The sequence below is a fragment of the Rhinolophus hipposideros genome, assembly GCF_964194185.1.
Source record: "Rhinolophus hipposideros genome assembly, chromosome: 9".
Taxonomy (NCBI): domain Eukaryota; kingdom Metazoa; phylum Chordata; class Mammalia; order Chiroptera; family Rhinolophidae; genus Rhinolophus; species Rhinolophus hipposideros.
In genome coordinates, this window is record NC_138055.1 from 18,605,202 (window position 1) to 18,627,961 (window position 22,760).

General features: G+C 33.5%; 1 protein-coding gene across 9 annotated transcripts in view; it reads right to left on the reverse strand.

Annotated features, from left to right (window-relative positions):
- The window catches only part of SCYL2 (SCY1 like pseudokinase 2), a 58,897-nt gene that overhangs the window by 16,673 nt on the left and 19,464 nt on the right, over nucleotides 1-22,760 (reverse strand). For 6 of the 9 annotated variants that reach the window (XM_081059697.1, XM_081059699.1, XM_081059698.1 and 3 more), the window contains exons 3-11: nucleotides 18,939-19,096; nucleotides 15,994-16,138; nucleotides 9,640-9,789; nucleotides 8,287-8,508; nucleotides 7,715-7,831; nucleotides 7,002-7,127; nucleotides 5,868-6,044; nucleotides 3,835-3,957; nucleotides 331-444 (exon numbers count right to left, since the gene is read on the reverse strand). In XM_081059697.1, the coding sequence (XP_080915823.1) occupies nucleotides 331-444; nucleotides 3,835-3,957; nucleotides 5,868-6,044; nucleotides 7,002-7,127; nucleotides 7,715-7,831; nucleotides 8,287-8,508; nucleotides 9,640-9,789; nucleotides 15,994-16,138; nucleotides 18,939-19,096 (1,332 nt within the window). Of the gene's footprint in view, nucleotides 1-330; nucleotides 445-3,834; nucleotides 3,958-4,067; nucleotides 4,080-5,867; nucleotides 6,045-7,001; nucleotides 7,128-7,714; nucleotides 7,832-8,286; nucleotides 8,509-9,639; nucleotides 9,790-15,993; nucleotides 16,139-18,938; nucleotides 19,097-22,760 lie in introns of all 9 variants that reach the window. The other 3 variants (XM_081059694.1, XM_081059695.1, XM_081059696.1) reach the window with 1 other exon arrangement.

The following is a 22,760-nucleotide window of genomic DNA, read 5'->3' on the forward strand; positions in this document are numbered from 1 at the left end:
ATATACACCAAGTTAAACTCTCGTGATTATTTTAAAACTACCAACAAAATAAATTGTAAATTAAAGCAGGAAAGAACACAAAGAAATTACTCACATTTTTTATTGAAGCACTCAAAGTTAGGGGACAGGGGGAAGATCAAGGATGCACTATTGTAAAATTACGTATCAGGGGAAACTATAGCTATTGCACACTTTTACAGCACTATATATATGTCACCTATAGCCAAGACAAAATATATGAGCAAATTATAAAGGATTATTAAACAATAAGAAAATTATTTAAACAATGAGAAGTGTAAGAAAAACGAAAATTAATATGCAATTACTTACAGCAAGGGAAGATGTTTGTAGACATGCATTTTTAATTCTTGGTATCAAAGCATTTTTCATGGATGGGTAGTCTATAAGATTTGCAAAGGTTGGAATGATGTTTAGACAGAGTTCCTATTAAGAAAATAAATTGGATCAATCTTAGTTTGGAAAGATTCTCATCTTTTCGCATATATTAAAAAAGATTTTGCATTTGCATGGCTAATTTGTCACATAGTTTGAAATAAACTTCTTTGTATATTATATCAATTGGTCCTTTCAACAACTATTTGAAAGAAGAACAGCTTTTTATCAGTTTTCAATTGTACAGATGAGGAAATAGGGTCAGCAAAAATCATGCTAGATCATAAAGCTAGCAAATGGTACCAAATTCCCTAGTTTCATTCCTAATTTATTTCCCTAACACAATTCTTCATTTATTTTCAAAAATAGGAAACTTAGGAACATAAATTTTGCTATCTTTCATAATGAGGGAAAATTAAGAACAAAGTCATATAAAACTATTCTTCTTAAATAGGGGGTTTTCTTAGCTGTTACATATATCCATATGATGGAATATAACACAAACATTTAAAAAATGTATTTTTAAAAGATTGTTTAATAATATTGGGGAGAAAATGCAGTAAGGCTATTATATAATCCCAATTTTTAAAATGTTTGTGTACATGTGTCTGTCTACAGGCTTAGGAAAAAAGACTGCAAGGATATATCTGGAAATGTTAACTGTGGGCATCTCTGAGAGAGATTTTAATTTTCTTTATATTTTTAAGTACTTCCAAATTCTAAAACTTAAGCAAGTATAACTCAGAAACAGGAAAAAGTTATTTAAAACAGTCTTGTTAACTAGTGCCACACCATAATGTAAATAATTGGAACAGGGAACTCTAAGGATAACAAAGGATGAGTGAGATTAGGGGGATTAAATGAGATAAGGAAAAGAATAAAAAAATGGCTGAGAACTTAACTAGCTGAAGAACACACATCTCAGATATCTTACAAGGGCAGACTGATTCATGTAGCAAAGCAAAGGAGAAAGGATTACTGAAGAAAATGGAAGTATACATGTGTGTCAGAGAAGGAGTTCTTGACAGTATGTGGTAAACTTAGACATTCATTTGTAATTAGCAGATAGAAATGAATTAACTACTAAGAATCTGTTATCAAAATACTAGAAAGTATTTTATTTACTTTAACTTATTCCCAGATTTCCAAAAAGGCAGATATAAGAGTTATATCCACTCAGAAATATAATAATTAAGTGGGTGGCATCATTAAGAATAAAAAATACAAGCTACAATTTCCAGGTATAAAACAAGTAAGTCATGGGGATGTAATGTACAGCACAGGGAATATAGTCAATAATATTGTTAGCATGGTACAGTGTCAGATGATTGCTGGACTTATGGTGGTTACTTCTTTAGGTATGTAAAAGTTGACTATTGTGCATACCTGAAACTAAGATAATATTGCATCTTAGCTATATTTTAATAAAAATCTTAAAAAAAAAAAAATACAAGCTACATTTAAGGGACCATTTTCCAAAGATGGGAGAGGAGAAGAAGGAAGGGTGAGCTATCAGTGAGATACTGTGCTCCTGTTTCCAGAGGGTACCTCCTTAAGAAAGATCAGTCAGTAATTGGTGTGTGTGTGTGTGTGTGTGTGAGAGAGAGAGGGAGAGAGAGAGAGAGAGAGAGAGAGAGAGAATGAGAATGAACGATGTTGTATAATCTAGCAGTAGGTTACAAAGCAAAATCTTATATTATGATTAAATCACTTAGCAAAAGGAGGGGAGAGCCCTCGGAGGAGATAGGAAGAAGAAACAAAGAACAGGAGACTGAAACAAACAAAAACTCAAGGAAATCCAATTAGCACATTCTCAGGAACTTCTGACTCTTACTTTATACTTTCTCTATAATTGGTGATGGGAGGGGAGAATGAACATAGCTGCTATGTTTAATTTTAAAGGTAAATAATGTAAAAATCTGGTTCACAGATATATTTTTATTGATGCCTCTTGGGACCTTAACTTTTGTAAACCATCTTCTACTTTTCCAAATGTTGTTCTAAACTCTCTCTAGCCTCTTAAATATATCTAAACTTTCTTTTAATTAAAATTTATTGGGGTGACAATGGTTATATATTTGAACTTCTACTTTAAAAACATCACTCCAAAAATGAATTTCAGAAGTTACTTTCTAGCCATCTACCTGCATGAAGCTTGAGGAAAAGACTTTTGTTTCTTGCTCTTGCTCTATCTAGGATTCTACTAAAGCTTAGACATACTTTATCAGATTCTCACCAAGCAATGCTGATACTAGTTGGACTGGTGACTAAACACATGTTGAATAATATCAGAAATGCGGGTTTCTAGAACTCAGCAAAGTTGCACACGTCAATTTGAATTATATATTAACTATTTCCATAAAATACTGGCTGATACTTATTGGCAAAACCAATCCCCTTAGGTAGAAAAATGGCCTTTCATCTCATTTAACCTTCCCTCCACTCCCTGATCTCACTAAATATGAAACCTGGTTGGCTACACAGGGCCTGTGGGAATGTTTCAAAATCTGTAACTGACAACTCCTTTGGAAAGGGCTGAAAAGCAGAAGTAAGTACACCTTCCCCACTCATCCCATGCCATTTGGACAAAGGTAGCATATCCTCATATTTGAGAAGGCATGACCTTAATACGGAAACAAATTTTAAGATCAACTTCACAACTTTGAATAAAAAAAGAACTTAGCAGACAAAGACTGAAATCAGTCAAAAAAGGGACCTTATACATGTGGTATTAGGCTCACATTAAAAAGAAAATTTTGGTCAGTAACTTTTTAAAACTAAAAGTCTATGTTTTTCTTTACTACAATCTGTACTACAGCACAGAATTTCTTTAATAGTAAAGAAACTATAAACTTTTAAATGTGAAACCATTTTTACAGTGAGATGTTAACAAAAGTGATGTTTTAACATCACCTTTGTGACACAAAAGCATAACTATAAATGCATTAGGAATGCTCACACTAAACTACTGTCTGCTTTCCTATCTACCTGCTACACAAATTAACTTCAATGCAGAAGGAACAACATTTCTAAATAGAAGATTAACTTACTAAGCATAGAAGAAAATTATGAGTATGGGGAAAACCCACTTAATGTTTTCATTAAAAAAGGCACATGTATCTTTGACATTTTTGTTCATATGTTAATCACTCATTTAGGAAGTATATAATAATCCAAACTATAATAAATCAAACCTTCTAAAATAGTATTCTTCCGATAAATAAAAGCAATGAATCATTGTACTTCATTAATACAGGTATATGTCAATTGATTCTTTAAATTAGTTACATTGTAGTAACAGTGTATAACGGATGTCAATGGATTAATATATACAAACGAGTTTTACATAAAAGATTTTATGACTCAAACCCAAAATATACTTTAATTTTTTTCTTTCACTTTAAGAATCAAAATCACCATTAAAGGGAAAAAATATTGTACCTGGATCTGAATGGAAGGAGCCTCCAGTGCTCTGTAAATCATTGGTAGGACACTATTCTTTATTTCATCAGGAGGAGTTTTGGTTAGCAGCAAATCCATTTTTTGTAGGAAAATTAACAAAATCTGTGTAGAAAAAGGGAACAATGTATTAAGTCCAGAATCTTTATGAGATTTTATATATGCCAAAATTTAAAGTATCTTCTAAAGAATAAGTCATATATTTTGACACTCACCATGTTGCTAGCCTGAGGGCATGGAAGACAAAAACATACAAATCAAGTCTCTTACATTTCTGGAAGCACAATATTTAACATCTGCTCTCGGCTTCAACATTTAAACAAAGACTAATTTCCTAACTTTCACTTATCTTCAGCAATACATCACTCGCTCACAAGTACCAACTACTGGAAAGCTATTGGGTAAAAAAATAAATAAATAAAAGTCTGAGGGCAGCAAAGTCAGATGGCCTTTAGATAGAAATAAATCCTATCCCTCAGCTTCTTTGAAGTTCAAGAGAAAAGGCAGAGGAAAAGGACTATCAGGAAAAAAGCTACAGAGAAACATTTCCAATCATCCCTGCTCATTCATTCTTTCACCTGCTGCCACCACATACCTAAATTATGAAGAACAAATTGCTCTTGTTCGTGCAGAATATTTGGTTTTGCCAAGTCTCAGATAAAAATTTCAGAAGGAATTTCAGTTGGACTACAAGGGGAAAAAAGAGTACCAAAGAATGATACTCATTCGGATGATGGGTTCCTTAGGACATTATTTTGGCTGATGCATCATCGCTTGGTTAGCAGGTGGCTCCACTACTTTCCCTCCTTGTCCCCTTGATCATGTTTGGGTAATTTGCTTCAAGGCCTACAGTTCCCTTGCCTGCCCTTTCCTTAGCCATGGGAACACTTGCCTTAATACCACTTCCTTCTATTCCCCTTTCAAGGGAAGGGATGCAAACAGCCTGTCATAAAACTATGAAATCAGGTAGTTGATAGTTTTTTAATAAGTTATTGCCTTGTAAAAGTAGGAACAAGTAATATTTACTATGTGCCATTTTGGAAATGAGTGAAATGGAAGCTTTAAGAAAGTAATGACTTGTTCAAGCCATACTTTTAGTAAGGAGATAAAGAGGGCCAGATTCCAACCCAGGTTTATGACCCTACTGCTCTTAAATCCAAGACTACCTTGAATCTGGCAAATAAATACTGTAATAGAGTCTGCATCAGAGACTAATTATGTTTTTCAATTACAATAACCACACATATTAGTTCTAGGGGCTGTAAGCATTTTCCCTCTTCTGGTAAAACTATTTATTAACAATAGAATAAAGATAAAACACTGGCATAAACCATCTACAAATGAAAGATCCTGAGAAACAAAACAAACAAAAACAAAATAAAAAGAAATATTTAGAAGTGTAGGAGAAAAATAAATACTTCTTTTCCCAAACCTATACTGTGTTTCCCTGAAAATAAGACCTAGCTGGACCATCAGCTCTAATGCGTCTTTTGGAGCAAAAATTAATATAAGACCCATTATATTATATTATATTGTATTATATATATTTATATTATATTATACTACATTATACTATACACTATACTATACTATACTATAGTAGACCTTGTCTTGTTTTGTCCTGTCCTGTCCTGTCTTGTCTTATATTAATTTTTGCTCCAAAAGACCCATTAGAGCTGACGGTCCGGCCAGGTCTTATTTTCGGGGAGAAACAGTAAGTTTCAGTAAAGCCAATGGGAACAGTATAACATGCAAAATCTCATTACAATTAACTTTCAGAGATAACTTATGGAGAGCTGCACACATTTACTTGCTAAGGTCAATTATAATTTTAGGAATGGTTCACTTCAACCATATGCAAAATAGGTGACTGATGGGAAAGAAAAGTCTCTTATATACTTACCTCAATTTTTAAAAACTTGCATATCCATTCCTTTTGTTTTCAATGATAGTCATCATTGACTAACATCATTGAATAATAGCAGATAAATAGGAAAAAATATCAATATACATACCTGGATTGGCTCCTGCTGTTTAAAGACAGGGCCAAGATCAGGTAGAATTAATTTGATATATTCTTCTTTGGTGCATTCTTCAGCAATCAGTAGAACATTGGGTAAAACAAAAGGTACCATGTCAGGGTTTACAAATTCTGAAGTCAAACAAGGCAAAATTCTCTGCACAATGACACGCTGGAAGGCAAAAAAAGTTTTCATAAAACTAAATTTAATTTCAGGTCTTTAGTATTATCATTGAAGTTACAGTCTAAAATCTCCAATCCCTTTGGATAAGGTGACCATATAACTTATGCTTGAAACTGGGACACTTTTTCAGAGTAAAATAGGGTGCGATTGCTAATTCTGCCACGACAAAAGGCATAACTTGGGAATGTCACAGATAAAAGAGGACATATATTCACCCTGTCTTTAGGAAATCTTCCCTAATTCGTCTTCATCAATATGTTTTCCCTCTTAATTCCTTCATTACTTATGATTCATAACACACAATTTAAACAGTGTCTTGTATTGTTAATTGTTGTTTCGTGCATGTTAACCTTATCTACACTTACTCTAAGGGCCTTGAGAATTAGGTTAAATTTTATGTTTCCTCTTTATTCTCCAAAGCATCTAAATAAAGGCCTACACAGGCAATATATAATCAGTGAATCTGAAAAACTAAATAATGGAGATACTTTTGTAATCAGGAAAGTATTAGTTTTCCAACCAGTGGTTTATATTTAGCATTCGCAGAGTTTTGAGGCTATTTTACACTCCTGATTTAATAAGCCAGAGAGGGAGAGTTAAAGGAATGAGAGAGGCCATTACCAATTCAGAAGCATCCCCTCACTGCTGGTGAGACAATGACCTCCACCGTAACAGCTTACGGACTGCTCTTCTGATATTTAATGTCCAAGCGCTGCCTTGACACAGGTAGTATCCTTCTATTTTTTTTCAATCCTATTTAATTATTTTTGGATGATGGAAAAAAAGGTCTACTAAACTTTTGGCTTCAGTCTGCAGTCTTTTATAGCCATTATGCACCCAAGGTACAAGTTACATTTACTTCTTTGGAAAAATTATTATAGAAAGTCCAAGTAAACTTTAAGCTCTAAAATCTTGACCATAATAAGAGAGTGAGGAACAACAAACCTTGGGCAGTTTTGGTAGAACCTTTGGTAGTCCTTTGAAAAACTGTGATTTCTGAAGATTATCTCTTTGGAATAAGGTATCAAAATACTGCAGTGTTACTGCACCAACATCATCAAAGAAGGGAATCTAAAAACAGGGAAATATAATGACTTTGATAAATATTAAAGTACTTCTCATGTCTGAAACTATTACACTGTGGTGGAAAAATATTCAGAACATTTAGCAAAATGCTAAGGACCACTTCATAAAAATTCTAATTATAAAAATCAGAATAAAGAAGTAACAAATTATTTTTCTTTTCAAGTTCAAATTTTCAGAACCAGTATCTTTTAAGTTGTCTGGAGTAACCTTTTCTTTACATAACTAGTAAAATATTGAAAGATTAAGTAAAACATCTTGACGGAATAAAGAGTACAATTTATCAATTAAAACCTATGCTTATGAGTGAATTAGAGGGCTCTGAAATCTTAGGGTGGCCAGAAACTTCTGCATACCTAACTGTGACTATTAGGATTCTTGTTTATTTGAAATCTTAATTTTATATCAGAGCAATTATTTTACTGTTTAAGATTAAAAGAAATTGAATATTTAATATATTCAAGAATACAGATATTTCCGGGGACTATATCTGACTAAATCTTGTTTTAAAAGCACTTACTCTACTTTAACTGTTTTTGTCCCTCCACCTATGGCAGAAATTCATGCATACTCACCTTTGTCATTTGATCTGCATCTGGTCTTACAGTTGGAGTTACATTTAACAGTAGTTTTACATGTTCACGGACTTCCTCAGGTATATTGGTAAGTGAACTAGATCCTAAACGACTCAACTATTCAAAAGAGCGATAATACTACATATGAATATAAAACATTTAAAAACATTATGAATTTATATTGTCAATAGTCCATTTAAGAAACTTTTGAAATTTACTCAAAAATATCTTTTTTAGATTAAAACAAATTGCTAATTCTACTATTGCAAGATAATTAAAACATTTATCTTTAATACCTGAAATTGTTTATTCCTAAAACAAAATGTCCAGTATTTTAGACAATTTCAATATTCACTCTAGTAAATAAATGCCATGATTAAAGTTGTAGTAACAAACTTTAACTAATCCTCATTATTTACAGAATTACTCTTGTTTGTTAAGTTAATTTTATGCAAAACTTAAAATATGAGACACTCATCTCATTTTAGAGAATTTTCTGAACACAATGTAGAAAAATAATCAAAGAAACACTTAATACATTTTAATGTAAGCAAATATTTAAAGGCAAATACCTGATCCAACTGCCTACTGAAACTCTTGTAAATATCTTGCTTGTTAACTTCAAATATAGGTTTCCCTTTGTTAAATACAGCATAAATGACAGTTCCTAAAGAGTACATGTCACTGGCTGTTTCACAGCTCACAGAAAGGATGTACTCAGGAGCCAAATATTCAGGATTTGGAAGACACAATGATGGTAAATTTGGGTCCCATTCTTTACAAGGAAACTTTGGCTATAATAAGACAGAAAAGAGATTAAATAGATTAAATATTTCAAATTAAAGCAAACCACTATCAAGTAGTAACAATCTAGTTTTAAATTCATACTCAGTCAAGTAAAAATGTCATCACCATCTTCAATTCTGAAATTCCCAAATCCCCAAATCTGGAAAGTGCATGCAACAAATTCAGAGATAAGAATAACAACTCTTATGACTTTGAGATTATTGGAGCTCTAGACAAATTATCACTATAAGACACAGTGTGAATATGGAAAGGTCTGGCCTATGTGTTATGATACACAGCCTTCAAGTTTTATAGGCTCAAATAGATTACTACTTGAAACCTTGTTTTTTAACTAGCTACATGATTTAGTTAATAGTTTCAAAAGGTTGTTGTAAGATTAAATAAATGTATGGAAAACAGACCTAGCAGTTTCTGATCCATAGTATATACTCACCAATATAAATTCTTTCTACTTCCCTTAAAAATGTTTATTTAAATTACAAATCTCTTAGAACAAATTAAGGTCCCTTTAACAACTACATATAGTGAAAACTTGAAATGCTGAGTGGTTTCCTAAGTATAAATAGGCAGGAATCATAATTACTAAGTAACAGGTGCTTTGAAACCAGAAAGGCTGGATTCACATCCTAGTTCTGTTGCTTACCACCTGCCTAAAGTTAGGCAGGTGATTTTATTCTATGAACCTAATTTACTCAACTCTATTATTTCTACACCTCACTTTTTATCTCTTATTATCAGTGCTATTGTGGTTATCATGCTCCCTAAATAAGATTCGGTGGCCAGTAAGTTGGGGAAATATTTCTAGAGATTCACAATGTCTCTGTGTATTTGACATTCTGAGAGAGGGAAAAATCCTATTTAACACAACAGTTCTCAAATTTAATTCTAGCATCCTTTCTTTTCTCAAGTAATATTAACTACTGTTGAATTAATGAGTTAGCTGAAGAATACTCTTAGGTACAATGAACACTAGAAATTTTCTATACATTTAAACATCCCATTGTACCATGCAGACTATTTCTACACATTTATGAGGCTTACAAATTCTCCATTCTATTACACATGCAATCACAAACTTCCACAGCTTTAAAATATTGGAAAACTGAAACCTTCATTACCTCTTGTTCAGAAGGATTGGTTGATGATACACAAAAATCAAAGCCCATTATTTTCCAGGCGCCACTTTTATTCAAAATTATATTTTCAGATGTAATATTTCCATGAACCATTTTCACACTGCTATGCAAAAATGACAATCCTTCAGAAACCTATAAATGCAAAAAAAAAACCAGTCATTTTTACATTAAAACTCCTTTCAATTACAATACATTTTTACATTAAAACTCCTTTCAATTACAATAATAAAATGTCTCATAAATCATAATTTCTGCTTCTCCCAATAAAAGATTTTTTACATGTCAGGTAACAATTAAACTTCATCATAAACGCAAAAGTACAGATGTTCTCAGTTGTCAAGATAATCCAAGCCTAAGCAGGAAAAACCCAGTTATAAAACCAGAGTACAACTACCGTGTTTCACCGAAAATAGGACCTAGCCAGACCAGGTCTAATGCGTCTTTTGGAACAAAAATTAATATAAGACCGGGTCTTATATAATATAATGTCTTATATTAATTTTTGCTCCAAAAGATGCATTAGAGCTGATGGTCCACTAGGTCTTATTTTCAGGAAAACAGGGTATTTAAGTTCCTTTCTATATGCACATAAGCAAAAGAAAATATAAAAGTACTTTGCTATCCAAATATATTCAGTTCCTGAGTTTGAAAAATGAGAGAATCTTTGGTTCCTGAGTTACAGGTAGTAAATGTCAAGAGATACCATTGTCAGTTTGGTTTTAATTCTTAATATTTTTACATACTTACACTTCATATTGAAATTGTGTTTTTCTAAATAGCATTGTGCTCAGTTTTCAAATATTAATTGATGTTCACTCGTTCTCACACTGGATTAGTATTTGGTAATTTTTGTATTTGATTGGTTATACTTGATTACCAATCAAGTATTTGGTAATAAGATTTACCATGGGATTTACTAACCAAAAATGAAGACTGGATTTCTGTTTCCAGTAGATTTTGGCAAATTAATTAATGCTCTCTGACTTCCAGGACACCATTCTCCCAGATTTTCCTCCACCTCCACTGGTCACTGCTTTTCAGTTTATTTTGTTGGTTTCTTCCCTTTACCCGAACCTCCTGGACTTAACCTCTGAGTTCTGCATCTAGTCTTTCTCAGTGTTCTCATCGCTTTGACTACCATATGTTTATTACTCCCAAATACCTCCAGCTTGGGCCTCTGTTCTAAAGTGTGGAATCGGTTAAATATCTGACTGCCTTCTTGACTTTTCTCCCCTTGAATGTTTTATAAGCACCTCAATCTTAGATGAATCTAAAACTGAGCTTCCCCTCCAATTCAATTCTCTGCTCCTGCAATTGTTCCCATATAAGTTAATGGCCACTTCATTTTTTCCAGTTGTTTGGGACAAAAACCTTTGAGTTATCTTGCATTACTCTATTTTTCTTGTACAGCAAATCCATCCATAAATCTCAATAACTTCACCATCAAAATATACTTAGAATTTGACCCTGTCTCAGCCACTTTCTCTCCCCTGGACCACCTTCATCTCTGGCCTGTATTATTGTAGCAGCGACCTACTCTTCGCTTCTGCTCTTACTTTGCTACATAGTTTAATTCTCAATACAGCAGCTACCATAGAGTAATTCTTTTAAAACATAACCCAGACCACATCACTTTCCTGCTTAAACCTTGCAAAGGCTTTTTCCTTTCTCTCAGACTAAAATCCACAGTATTTCTCTGGCTTTGAGGGCCTAACAGGACCTAACCACTCATTAAGACCTCATCTCCCACTACTCATCTTCTTGTTTACTTTTCTGCACCATTCCAGGTATTTCACTGTTCCTTGAATATGTCATGCAAGAGAGTCTGTTTCAGAGACGTTGCACTTGCTGTTTTCTCAGCCTAGATCATTCTCTCCCCAGGTATACACATGGCTCGTTTCTTTGTTTTTTTCAGGTCTTCATTCAAATGTCCCCTTTTCAGTGATAGATTTCCTGACTACCCCATTCAAAAGTGCAAATCTCCTTTCCTCCCCATCCAAACTATCCCCTCATCCCCCTTCACTCTTTTTTTCTCCACAAGCACTTATCATTGTAATCTAATATACTATGTATTTACTTATTGTCTTTCTTCCCCCAGGAGAATGTAAGTTCCAAAAGGCAGGAATCTGTGTCTGTTTTATTCACTGCCACACCTTAAGCACCCAGGACTCTGCCAGACATATAGGTGACCAATAAATATCTGCTTAATGAATGAACAATTATGTGAATAAATTCTCTAAAAAGATTCCTTATAGTTTTCAACATGAAGGCAAGTCAACAGCAAAAGAGTGTAAAGAGTACTATTTTAAAAGATATTTGGATTCCTGTCCCCACTTCATCACTTACTAGCCTTGCAACTTTGAGCAAATCACTGAACCTGTGTAGGTCCCAGCTGGTGAATTATTACAAATGACAGTCTATCAACTTCTTAATAAATGTGAGAATCCTATTAGACTCCACACCACTCCCAACTCCCACCACACAGTCCGTCACTAGGGCCCATTCTACCCCGCATAACTTCACACTGTACCTCTAGTCCTTCCTAGGACTTTTTAAAAAACGTTCATTCTATTTTTTGCATGTAAGCACTGTGCTAAGCACTTATAAATTTACACATTTGGTTTTGAAAAATACCCTGTATGTAACAGGGATCGTTTCCCATGTTTTTCCTACTCCAAAATTCCATTCTTCTGGAATGGTAGCCCTAAAATGTACATTAGACCAGGTCATTAGCCTGCTTAAAATCCTTCAGTGTTCCCCATCACCAACAAGACCTTCTTCTATCTTTTCAGTTTCATTTTTCACCATTCCCTAAGATGCAACCTACTACTTCTAACTGCCTGAATATTTATCCTCAGTGACTAGTACAATAAGCAATTAGGGGGTTAATAATATTTTTCAAATGAATGTTCTCTAGTTCTATCTAATACATGTGAACATGAAATTTATGTAAGATTAACATTTTTTAAATGCTTATTTCTTAAATATAATTTATAAAATATGCAAGGTTTTTCAAGTCTAGAAAAGTTTTCTTAACGTTACAAGGAAAAAAACTTACTGCATGCTTATTGCACAGTTCAGGCACCAATTTGGTATGTGATTTTACTAATTATCTCAGTTAATCTTTGGAACCATCTTATGGTTGGAGGGGGAAGTTCAGATGCTTATTACAAAGCTGCAGTGTGATATTGGCATAAAAACAGACATATAGATCAATGAAACAGAACAGGGAACCTAGAAATAAGCTTTACTACATGTTGTCAAATGATTTTCACCAAAGGTATCAAGACAGTTCAATGGGGAAAGAACAGAAATTTCAACAATAGGTGTTTGGAAAATTGTATGTCCACATGCAAAAAAATGAAGTTGGACCCTTCCCTTAAATCATATATAAAAAATAATTCAAAAGGGATCAAAGACTTAAACTTAAGGCATAAAAATATAAAACTCTTAGAAGAAAACATAAGGGAAAGCTACATGACTTTTTGGATATGACACTAAATACACAGGCAACAAAATAAAAAATACATAAATTGTATATATTAAAATAAAAACCTACATCAAAAGGACAAAAATCAACAGAAGGAGAAAACATTTGCAAATCATGTATTTGATAAGAGGTTAACATCTAGAACATAGAAAGGACTCCTAGAACTCAACAACCAAAAACCAAACGCCCTGATTCAAACATGGTCAAATGACTCGAATAGACATTTCTCCAAAGAGGTTATAAGAATGGCCAATAAGTACATGAAAAGATGTTCAAATTCACTAACCATTAAGGAAATGCAAACCAAAACCCCATCAAGATATCATCTCACTCCCATTAGCGTGGCCATTATCAAAACCCAGAAAATAACAAATGGTGGTGAGGGTGTGAAAAATTAGAACCCTTGTGAGTTACTGGTAGAACTGTAAAATGGTGCAGCCACTGTGGAAAACAAAACACTGGTTCCTCAAAAAATTAGAATTACCACATGATCCAGAAATTCTACTTCTGGGTATAACCCCAAAAGAACTGAAGGCAGAGTCTTGAAGAGATTATTTGTACACCCATGTTCATAGTACTATTACTCACAATAGCCAAAAAGTAGAAATAACCCAACTGACCATCTACAAATGAATGAACTAACATAATGTTGTAAATACAATGGAATAATATTCAGCCTTAAAAAGGACAGAAATTCTGAAACAAGCTACAATATGGATGAACCTTGAGGACATTATAGGTGAAATAGGTGAAATAAACCAATCACAAAAGAAAAAATACGGCATGATTCCTTTTATATGAGGTACCAAAGGTAGTCAGATTCATAGAGACAGAAAGCAGAAAGATGGTTTCCAGAGACTGGGGGTGGAGAAGGGCGTATGGGAGTTAGTGTTCAATGGATACAGCTTCAGTTTTGCGAGATGAAAGAGTTCCAGAGATATGTGGTGGTGATGGTTGCCAACAATGTGAATGTATTTTACGCCACTGAACTGTACACTTAAAAATGGTTAAGAGTAAAATTTATGTTATATGTATTTTACCACAATTTAAAAATATATACTGTTAAGAGAATAAGGTAAGCCACAGACTGGGAAAAAATATTTGTAAATGATGTATCTGACAAAGGACTTGTGATCACAATATGTAAAGAAATCTCAAAACTCAATAATGGAAAACAAATGACACATTCAAAAAGTGGGCAAAAGATCTAAACAGACATTTCAACCAAAAAGATATTTAGATGGCAAAGAATCATATGAAAAGGTGTTCAACATCATTGTTCATCAGGGAAAACAAACTAAAACTCCAAGATACCATTGCACGTCTACTAGAACGGCTAAAATTGAAAGGACCAACAATGTATCACATTTTGGCAAAGATGTGAAAAAAATGGAACTCTCGTATGCTACAGTGGTTATAAAATGATACTACCCACTTGGAAAACAGTTTATCAGTTTCTTTAAAAATCATTTACATATATATGTTATATATACATAATATATATTTATATATGTAAAATGTATACACATTTTAAGAACAGAAAACTATTAAAATTGTAATACTCAATATATACCGATAACAAAAGATGAATACAAGTCATGTTTGACTTCTGCAATTACAAGAGGTGCTCAAGGTGGTTACCATCAGTGTCCGGACACTTCTGATTTTGGTGAACTACTGCTTGAGCAACGTTGACCAAAGTGTCCACTTGTATACATGTTTTTGGCAGCCGCAGTTTGTGTGTGTGTGTGTGTGTGTGTGTGTGTGTACACGCACACCCACATTTGATCTAGCCATTCCTCTAGGTATTTAATCAAAAGAAATGAAAGCATATGTCCATACAAAACTTGTACGTGAATGTTCATAGCAGCTTTATTTGCAATAGTCAAAAATTGGAAATAAGTCAAATGACCATCAATAGGTGATTGGATAAACTACAATCTATGCATACAATGGACTACTTTTTAGCAATAAAAAAGTACTGATATGCATAACAATAAGGATGAATCTGAAAATAATTATATTATTAAAAGAAGAGAGGACAAAAGAGTACATAGTGTATGATTCCATTTATAAAATTCTAGAAACTATAAACCAATTCATAGTGACAGAAACCAGGTCAGTGGTTTCCTAGGACAAGAGACTGAAACATAGCAAAGAGCAGGGGGGAGGGACTATAAGGGGTATGAGAAAACTTTGCGGAGTCATGGATATCTGCATTATTTTGATTGTGGTGATGGTTTACAAACTTATAAAACTGAGTGTTTCGAATACATGATGTTCACTGTATGGCAATTAATTATACCTTAATAAACTGTTAAAAAATAAAATGATCTCTGTCCCCAAAGAAGTAAGAATCTACTGTATAAATTGACTCTATAAAGCTGGAGATATTTTGCTATTCAGGGAAAGGAAAATCAGAAGTGAACATATATGAAAAAGCTACATCTCCTTACACCTAATAAATAATTTATTTAAGCATATAATTTTTATTAAGTACTTTATTGTTTCAGTTTAATGTTTTGTTATATTCACAAGGTTTAAAAGTCAAAAAAACATCAAAAGGGAACTGTGCCATCCACTAGTTAATAAGTGACCTTCTCCAAAGATTACCAATGCTTTGTTTCATACAATTAAAATATAATTTAAGCCTAGAAATAAACTATGGAAAAATTCTAGAACACAGAAATAATTTTTAAATTACTAAGGTTTACATAAAGTAGTTTATAAGTTTGAAATAGCCAAAAGTAGCTAATAAGCTAATAGAATAAAGTAGCTAATAAGTTTGAAATACAGTAAAAAACAATTTTGAAGAAAAAACTCACATGACAAATAAAAATACATACCTGAAGCAAACCATATTTGGTTTCTACATCATAAAGTTTATAATCCTTAATGTCTGGAGGCACAGGGGAAGGTAGATTTTCCCAGTTACCTAGAACATTGGCTAAACTAGCAAAAACCGGTTCTGTACAAAATGCCAAGCAATCCCTGTTTTAAAAAAGAAAAAGAGTTATTTACTATCATTCTTTCCACATTATTAAAATCAAATCTACATAAAAGTGGTCCTCTTAAATTATCAACAAGAAGGTAAACTTTCAGATTTATTTTCAACATTAACATAACACACTTAAACCAACAGAACAAAGTCAGAAAGCTTTGTCTATGAATTACACTGGATAAACCACTAAACAGTCTTTTAAATGAAGTGCTCTAACAGTTGATATCCATTTTTAAAACTTAAGAAGTCAGGGAATAAAACATTACTTCAACTATGCTTTTTGAATGACTGCTATTCTTTAAAAAGAAAACGAATTAATTTAAAATACTGCTACATAATATCTATCGATGATATTACCCTTATTTGTAAAGCTACAATTCTCAGACTGTCTCAAAGGAACCTGTAGATTTCCCACAGATGCCTCTGGAGCAAGAGGAGTCAGGAAGAGGGATTGGGCATAGCTCCAGGTTTCCAACAACCAGTTCAATCAGAGCAGCTTTACTTTTATCTATTTTATGTATCACTTTGAAAGGTATCACGATTTCAAAATGTTTTTAATTACTGCTGTTTGATGTATAAGGATATTTAGATATTCAGAAAATGTTAGACATTAATATTCTATATAAAATCATGACCAAGAGCTCAGGCTCTGAGGACAAATACTGGACTTCAAGTCCCAACAGCCCTATTCCTTGACATGATGACTCTGACACCATGGCTGTGAGACTCGCTTTGCTCATCTGTAAAATGGTGATAAAAGACCACCTTGAAGGGTCATTGTGAAGACCAAAAGAGATAATGCATGGAAAGTCAGTAGTACAATGACTAGCACGGAAACTCCACAAATGATTACTAATGCTATTCAATTACCACACGTTTGAGACGCAAGTCCTAACAATGTTCTGGCTTGGCTTAGGCTCTGGCAATGGAGAACTATAAGGTACTGCCACATGACAATGATCCCTCCAGCTTTTTCTCCCTGGCTCTTCTTTCCCCTCTACAATTCAAGTTCTGTACTCAGTACTCTACTTTTTCCTCATACTCTTGAAAAATTCATTTTTTTTCATAGTTTTAATGGCTGCCTCTGTGTTATTTAACCCCATACACATCACCAACTCTGGGCTTTGATTCTTCCCATAGCACATTTCTTTTGGATAATTCCAGTGTCATCTCTGTTTTATTAATTCATTAAAAACTGGAAGTTATTTTTTCCTTCCCTGTTTCTATCAATGCTACTGCAATTTTTACAACTTAACAATAAAAAGCATTAAAGTAATCTTTGAATTGTCTTTCTTTATTATTGCCAACAAGTCCCTAGTTCTATAATATTTAAATCACTATAATAGAAGCTGCAGGAACAGAGAAAAACATAAAATATTCATCCTTCTCCATTCAAGAGACTTAAAATGTAATAGTGAAATATAAGACATGTCGATATAAGTTAAAATAAGAAAGACGGGCAACATTCTGATAGGTGACACTACAGAACCTGATGGTAAACTCTTCAGGGAAATAGTATGAACAAATACAGACTCAGGAAGCTCAGGACAAGTGTGGCAAGACAAACTTAGGGATAGAGGGTTCACAACAGTGAGCGCTACCTCAGAGACAACAACTGTAGTCTCCTTCTGGGTTTTTTCATGAACAGAAGGGCAATAAAAATTATATAATAAGAGACATATGAGCATATTTCTGGGTCGGCACAGCAGGGTACAGTGGGGGGGGGGTGACACATGGGCTCAGAATCAGGATACCACTAACTACGTGGCTTAAGTAAGGTCTCTGTCTCTCAGTTCTTCTATCTAATTGTGAGAATAAACAAATATAAAGCATTTAGTACAGTTTTTCACATAGCAAATATTAGGTTTTATTCTTTTAGGCTGAAAGAAAGGGTCTTGTGCCTTTGGGGGTAAAGGGTAGCGGTAGTGGTTTATTGAAGATTCCAAAGTAAGAATTATGCAGAAATCCAATATATAAAACAGATAAAAGTAACAAAATTGTCCTGTTTGAAGAGAACTGGGAAGTCTGGAACCCTGCCCTCTCTTTCTCCACCTTCCTGCTCCTACCCATCCTTAAAATCCGTGGGTCCATAGAACACAATTGGCAAACCATTTGGTTAGCATCTTCTGAATTAAGAGGGAAATACAGTCTGCTAAGCAGGAAGACAAAAAGGAATAAATTAGGGGTTACGAGTAATAAGGAAAAGGTTTATATAGCTAGGGTATCTGTGGCACATTAAAAGCACTGCAGTTAAGATTACACAACATAAATTTCATTTTCTTATCATTCTCAGCAACAGTTTCTAGGCTCATCCTTGAGCAAAATGGATGGCAGAGTAACTGAGGGCTATGGACTGACATGCTGGGCACAGCAGAAGTTTAAATGTCTAGAACAGTACCTGGGATACATACAAAAATAACCCCCAAATAGTGAATCAATGAAAAGGGCACAAGAAATTCTAGCAAATTAACAAAGACAGCTACTTCCAGGCAGGGACTGTATTCTGTACTTCTCTTGCATCTTCCATTTTGACTACTGTAGTGCTGAGCACAGAAGGAGCAAACAGAGTCATGGCAAATGTGAAGAAAGTTTTACTTAATATTTCAAAAATAGACACATACATAGAATATGCAAATAAATTTTAGGGAAATAACTAATCCATAGGAACTCCACATTCAATTTACAAGAAATTTTCACTAGCAGTGTACTACATAGACAGATTTCATATATAAAGTTATTTTCAACTTTGTGTTCAGGAAGTCTCTTATGTAAGCCTTTATAAAAATTTACCTGGATTCTTCTAAAGGATGCTGGACAGTAAGAAGTCGAGGGTGTCGTAGTCGAGTTAACTGTTGGACTCCTCGTTTTAGAGACTCGATGATTTGATCCTTTTCAAATTTTTGATATTTATCAATCAGCTTTTTGTCAAAGACAAAAACAGCCACTTCCTATTAAAAGAATTGTGTAACTAATTTTATTCAAGAATATATGAAAGTAATAAAAATTTATTTAAGTGTCACAACAATCTACAAATAACTAAAAACTAATGCCATGGAAATTTTAGCATCATTTAATACTTCTTTGATATTGAACAGTTGGCTTCTTCATGATTAGTAAATCTAAATATTTTTAAAGGTATGAGACCCAGAGCTCTCATCTAAGGAAAACATAGGAAAATCTCCATCGTTGAACGTTGGTATCAGAGGTATGCATAAACTGTGTATAATGTATTGTCCCCTATTTATTAATCTCTTACATAACCAGAATTCAAATAAAAGTTGAAATATTTAAAAATTCAAAATGCTATTCATACTGATAACCCTGGAGTACACTTCAAAATTTTGAAATGCTTTTTGAAAGAGAGGTTGTGCATGTCAGAATGCTTGTTTATACAAAAACCCAATTTATAAGCTCCTTTTACATATGAATAACCTATAATCTCTCTGTCTCAGTCTCTCTCTCTCCTACCCTGTTCCCATCTTGTTATGGGTAGAAACTGGGAATGGTTACCAGTACAGGAAAATGCTCCCCTGTTGCTTCTCTTTGAGATCATTCACAGCTTTTTTCATATTACTAAAATCATGCATCTTCTTTCTTTCATTCTCTGTTACCCCCCCAAAAAAGTTCCCATCCAGTTACCCAATCTTAGCAAATCAGTCAAAAAATAGCCTTATTGATAGTTGATATGCTACTATTACTGAGAACTACATCACTGATGCTAGATCTCCAACCTAAATGCAAAGAAAACTGAAGAAGTTGAAAGCAAAATTAGCAAAGAATGAATGCTAGCCTTCAAAATTCTTTGAAAGATTTTTGAATGGACCTTCCAGCATTTCTACAAAAGTCTTTTTCAAAAGCCTCTAATTAAATCTACTACTACTAAACTATCAATATCCAAGACAGTATCTTTCCATTTTATTGCTCTTCTCTAATTACTTTTGCCACATTATGATTATTGTTTTCATAAGTTAGCCTGGCAACCTAATCACCTAACAGAGATTCACTGCAGAATTTCAAGCCAGTAAATTTCTCAAATATAATTTGTTTTAAGTTGGAGGCTCGCAGTCTCTCTCTCCTTCACCTCCCACATGTATATATATACTTGTATGTATATATAAATAAATAAGTTAAGGGTACTAGACAATTGAGTCTCAAAAAAAATGATAACATAAAGGGATGATTTAGTAACTCAATTTTAAAATCCCATTCCGCTAACATCTGTGTACTTTTTAGGAATTATTCCATTCCTCACAACAACCTTATAAGACAAGTTATTATCCTTACTTCACAGATGAGGGCATTGTGAAGATGATAAGTGTATTATCTAAGACTTCCCAATTGTGTTCTCATCAACACAATTGGTAAGATGAGAATCGAGATTTAAAACTAGTCAGTCTAATTTGAGCGACCACATTCTTACCCAATACACCATTCTGTCTTCCCAGAAATAACACAGGGCCAATACATATGGAGCACCCCAGTAAAACATGACATATGCCTTCAGGAAAACCATCATTTCAATGAGCACTTTTAAGAGCACTGATATATAAACACATAATCTTAGCTCTTTTGCTCATTATGAGACACAAGACAACCAGGAGCTAAGAGTGTTATGTAATATTAATTTGAAAAACAAATGACCTAGATGTTCAGGTTCCTATCTCACTATTCATGTTCACAATCTTATTTTAGTAAGTGTTCTGCTATAACACATTTTATAAGTACATCTAATTTAAATGTGTTTATTTTTTCAAGATGTTTTACATCTTAAAAAAAAAAGATCATATGAAATGGCTGGTGCTTTTGCAGTTTTACCACTCTCAAGGAGGAAGGAACACTGCAGTTCTTAAAGGAAAGAAACAACACAAAATTTTCTCATTTATTTATTGTTCTAGGTCAAAGATGAGATTCCTACATGGGTCACAATAGGTTATCAACTACCTTAAAAATATTTTCTTTGTTCCAATCAGTTGGAACTTATTAAAATGAACCAATTTCAACAAAGTTGTTATTAATTAACTAACCCTTTGGGCCTCATACTGACTTCCTAAGAGAAAACTCTTAGCCTGAACCTCAAAATCTTTAATCAGAACAGATAGTCTTAACTGTTTTCCTTCTACTACTTCACTATACTACCCACTCTGCTAACACATTATCGCTTGTGTAAAAATCGTGCCACCTTATATGCATTACAAGCTTCTTGAAGAAACTATGCCTTAAATATCTCTGTAGCCACCATAGAAGATACTATATACCTAGAAAACACTCAGATGCTTATTGCTTACAGATAGTCAATAAAAATAAGCAATTATTAGAAGCTTTTCATTATCATCTTGAATTAAAATCTTTTTCAACTTTTCATTAGGAAAATTTCCAAACATACAGAAAAGATAATGTAGTGCAATCATCAATATATCTTCCATTTAAAATTCAACAACTGTTAACTCTAATTAAAATGAGGCTATTTTTTATACAAAAATTACTAAAACAAAACGTAAGTAATATTTAGCACTCTATTGTTTATTTATTCACTTCGTATTCTTTAAAATATATCAGCAAAGAAAGTTATCCCCTAAAAAATATTTTTTCTCAATAGCTTAGCTTTAAACAAAATTATTCTAAAAACTAATATTTACCAAAATGGAAGCTGTATCTTTTGATATAGGCCTAACGTACCATTTTTAAAAGCTACTTTGCTTTATACAAAGTTAAACACATACTGAAAACAAGATAGTTTAACAAAATCTAAGTTAATGAATTCCAACCAGTGTGTCTAGGATTCCATAACTGCAATCATTCCTCCACTAACCTATGCCTCAGAGGTAGCAGAGATGGTTTTAAAACACAGATACACTCTGTGATCTCTATTTTATGGACCTTTTATGACTGACCAGTGGTGACTGCCAAGCATCATATTCTTCATTTTTCATGTGATTTTGGGACAACGTTCCTTTCTCAAAATAATAAAATAAAATCTAAATTTTTATTTAAATTGAAAATAAATTGGTTTGGGGCTGGCCCGGTTGCTCAGGCGGTTGGAGCGCCGTGCTCCTAACTCCAAAGGCTGCGTGTTCGATTCCCACATGGGCCAGTAGGCTCTCAACCACAAGGCTGCCGACTCAACTCCCACCAAGGGATGGTGGGCTGCGCCCCCTGCAACTAGCAACGGCAACTAGACCTAGACCTGAAAAGCTGGGCTGCGCCCTCCACAACTAAGATTGAAAGGACAACAACTTGACTTGGAAAAAAGTCCTGGAAGTGCACACTGTTCCCCAATAAAGTCCTGTTTCCTTTCCCCAATAAAATCTTTTAAAAAAAATAAATAAATAAGTTGGTTTTGAGAAGACTGAGAGATAACAAGATATATCCCTTAAAATTACTAGAGATGATCATTTTTGATCCAAGCAACTTGATTAGCACATTCAGCTTTGCACAATGGTTTCTTTTATTTTAAACTTTTAATTTATTATAATTTAACTATGTGTAAGAATTTAATTATGCCTTAATCTACACAATATCTGCATATATAATGCAGATTTTGCAGTAAAGGGACTATGTCCAAGCTTACATCTGGTGGAGGGGGTAAAATATGAAAAATACTTAAATATTTTT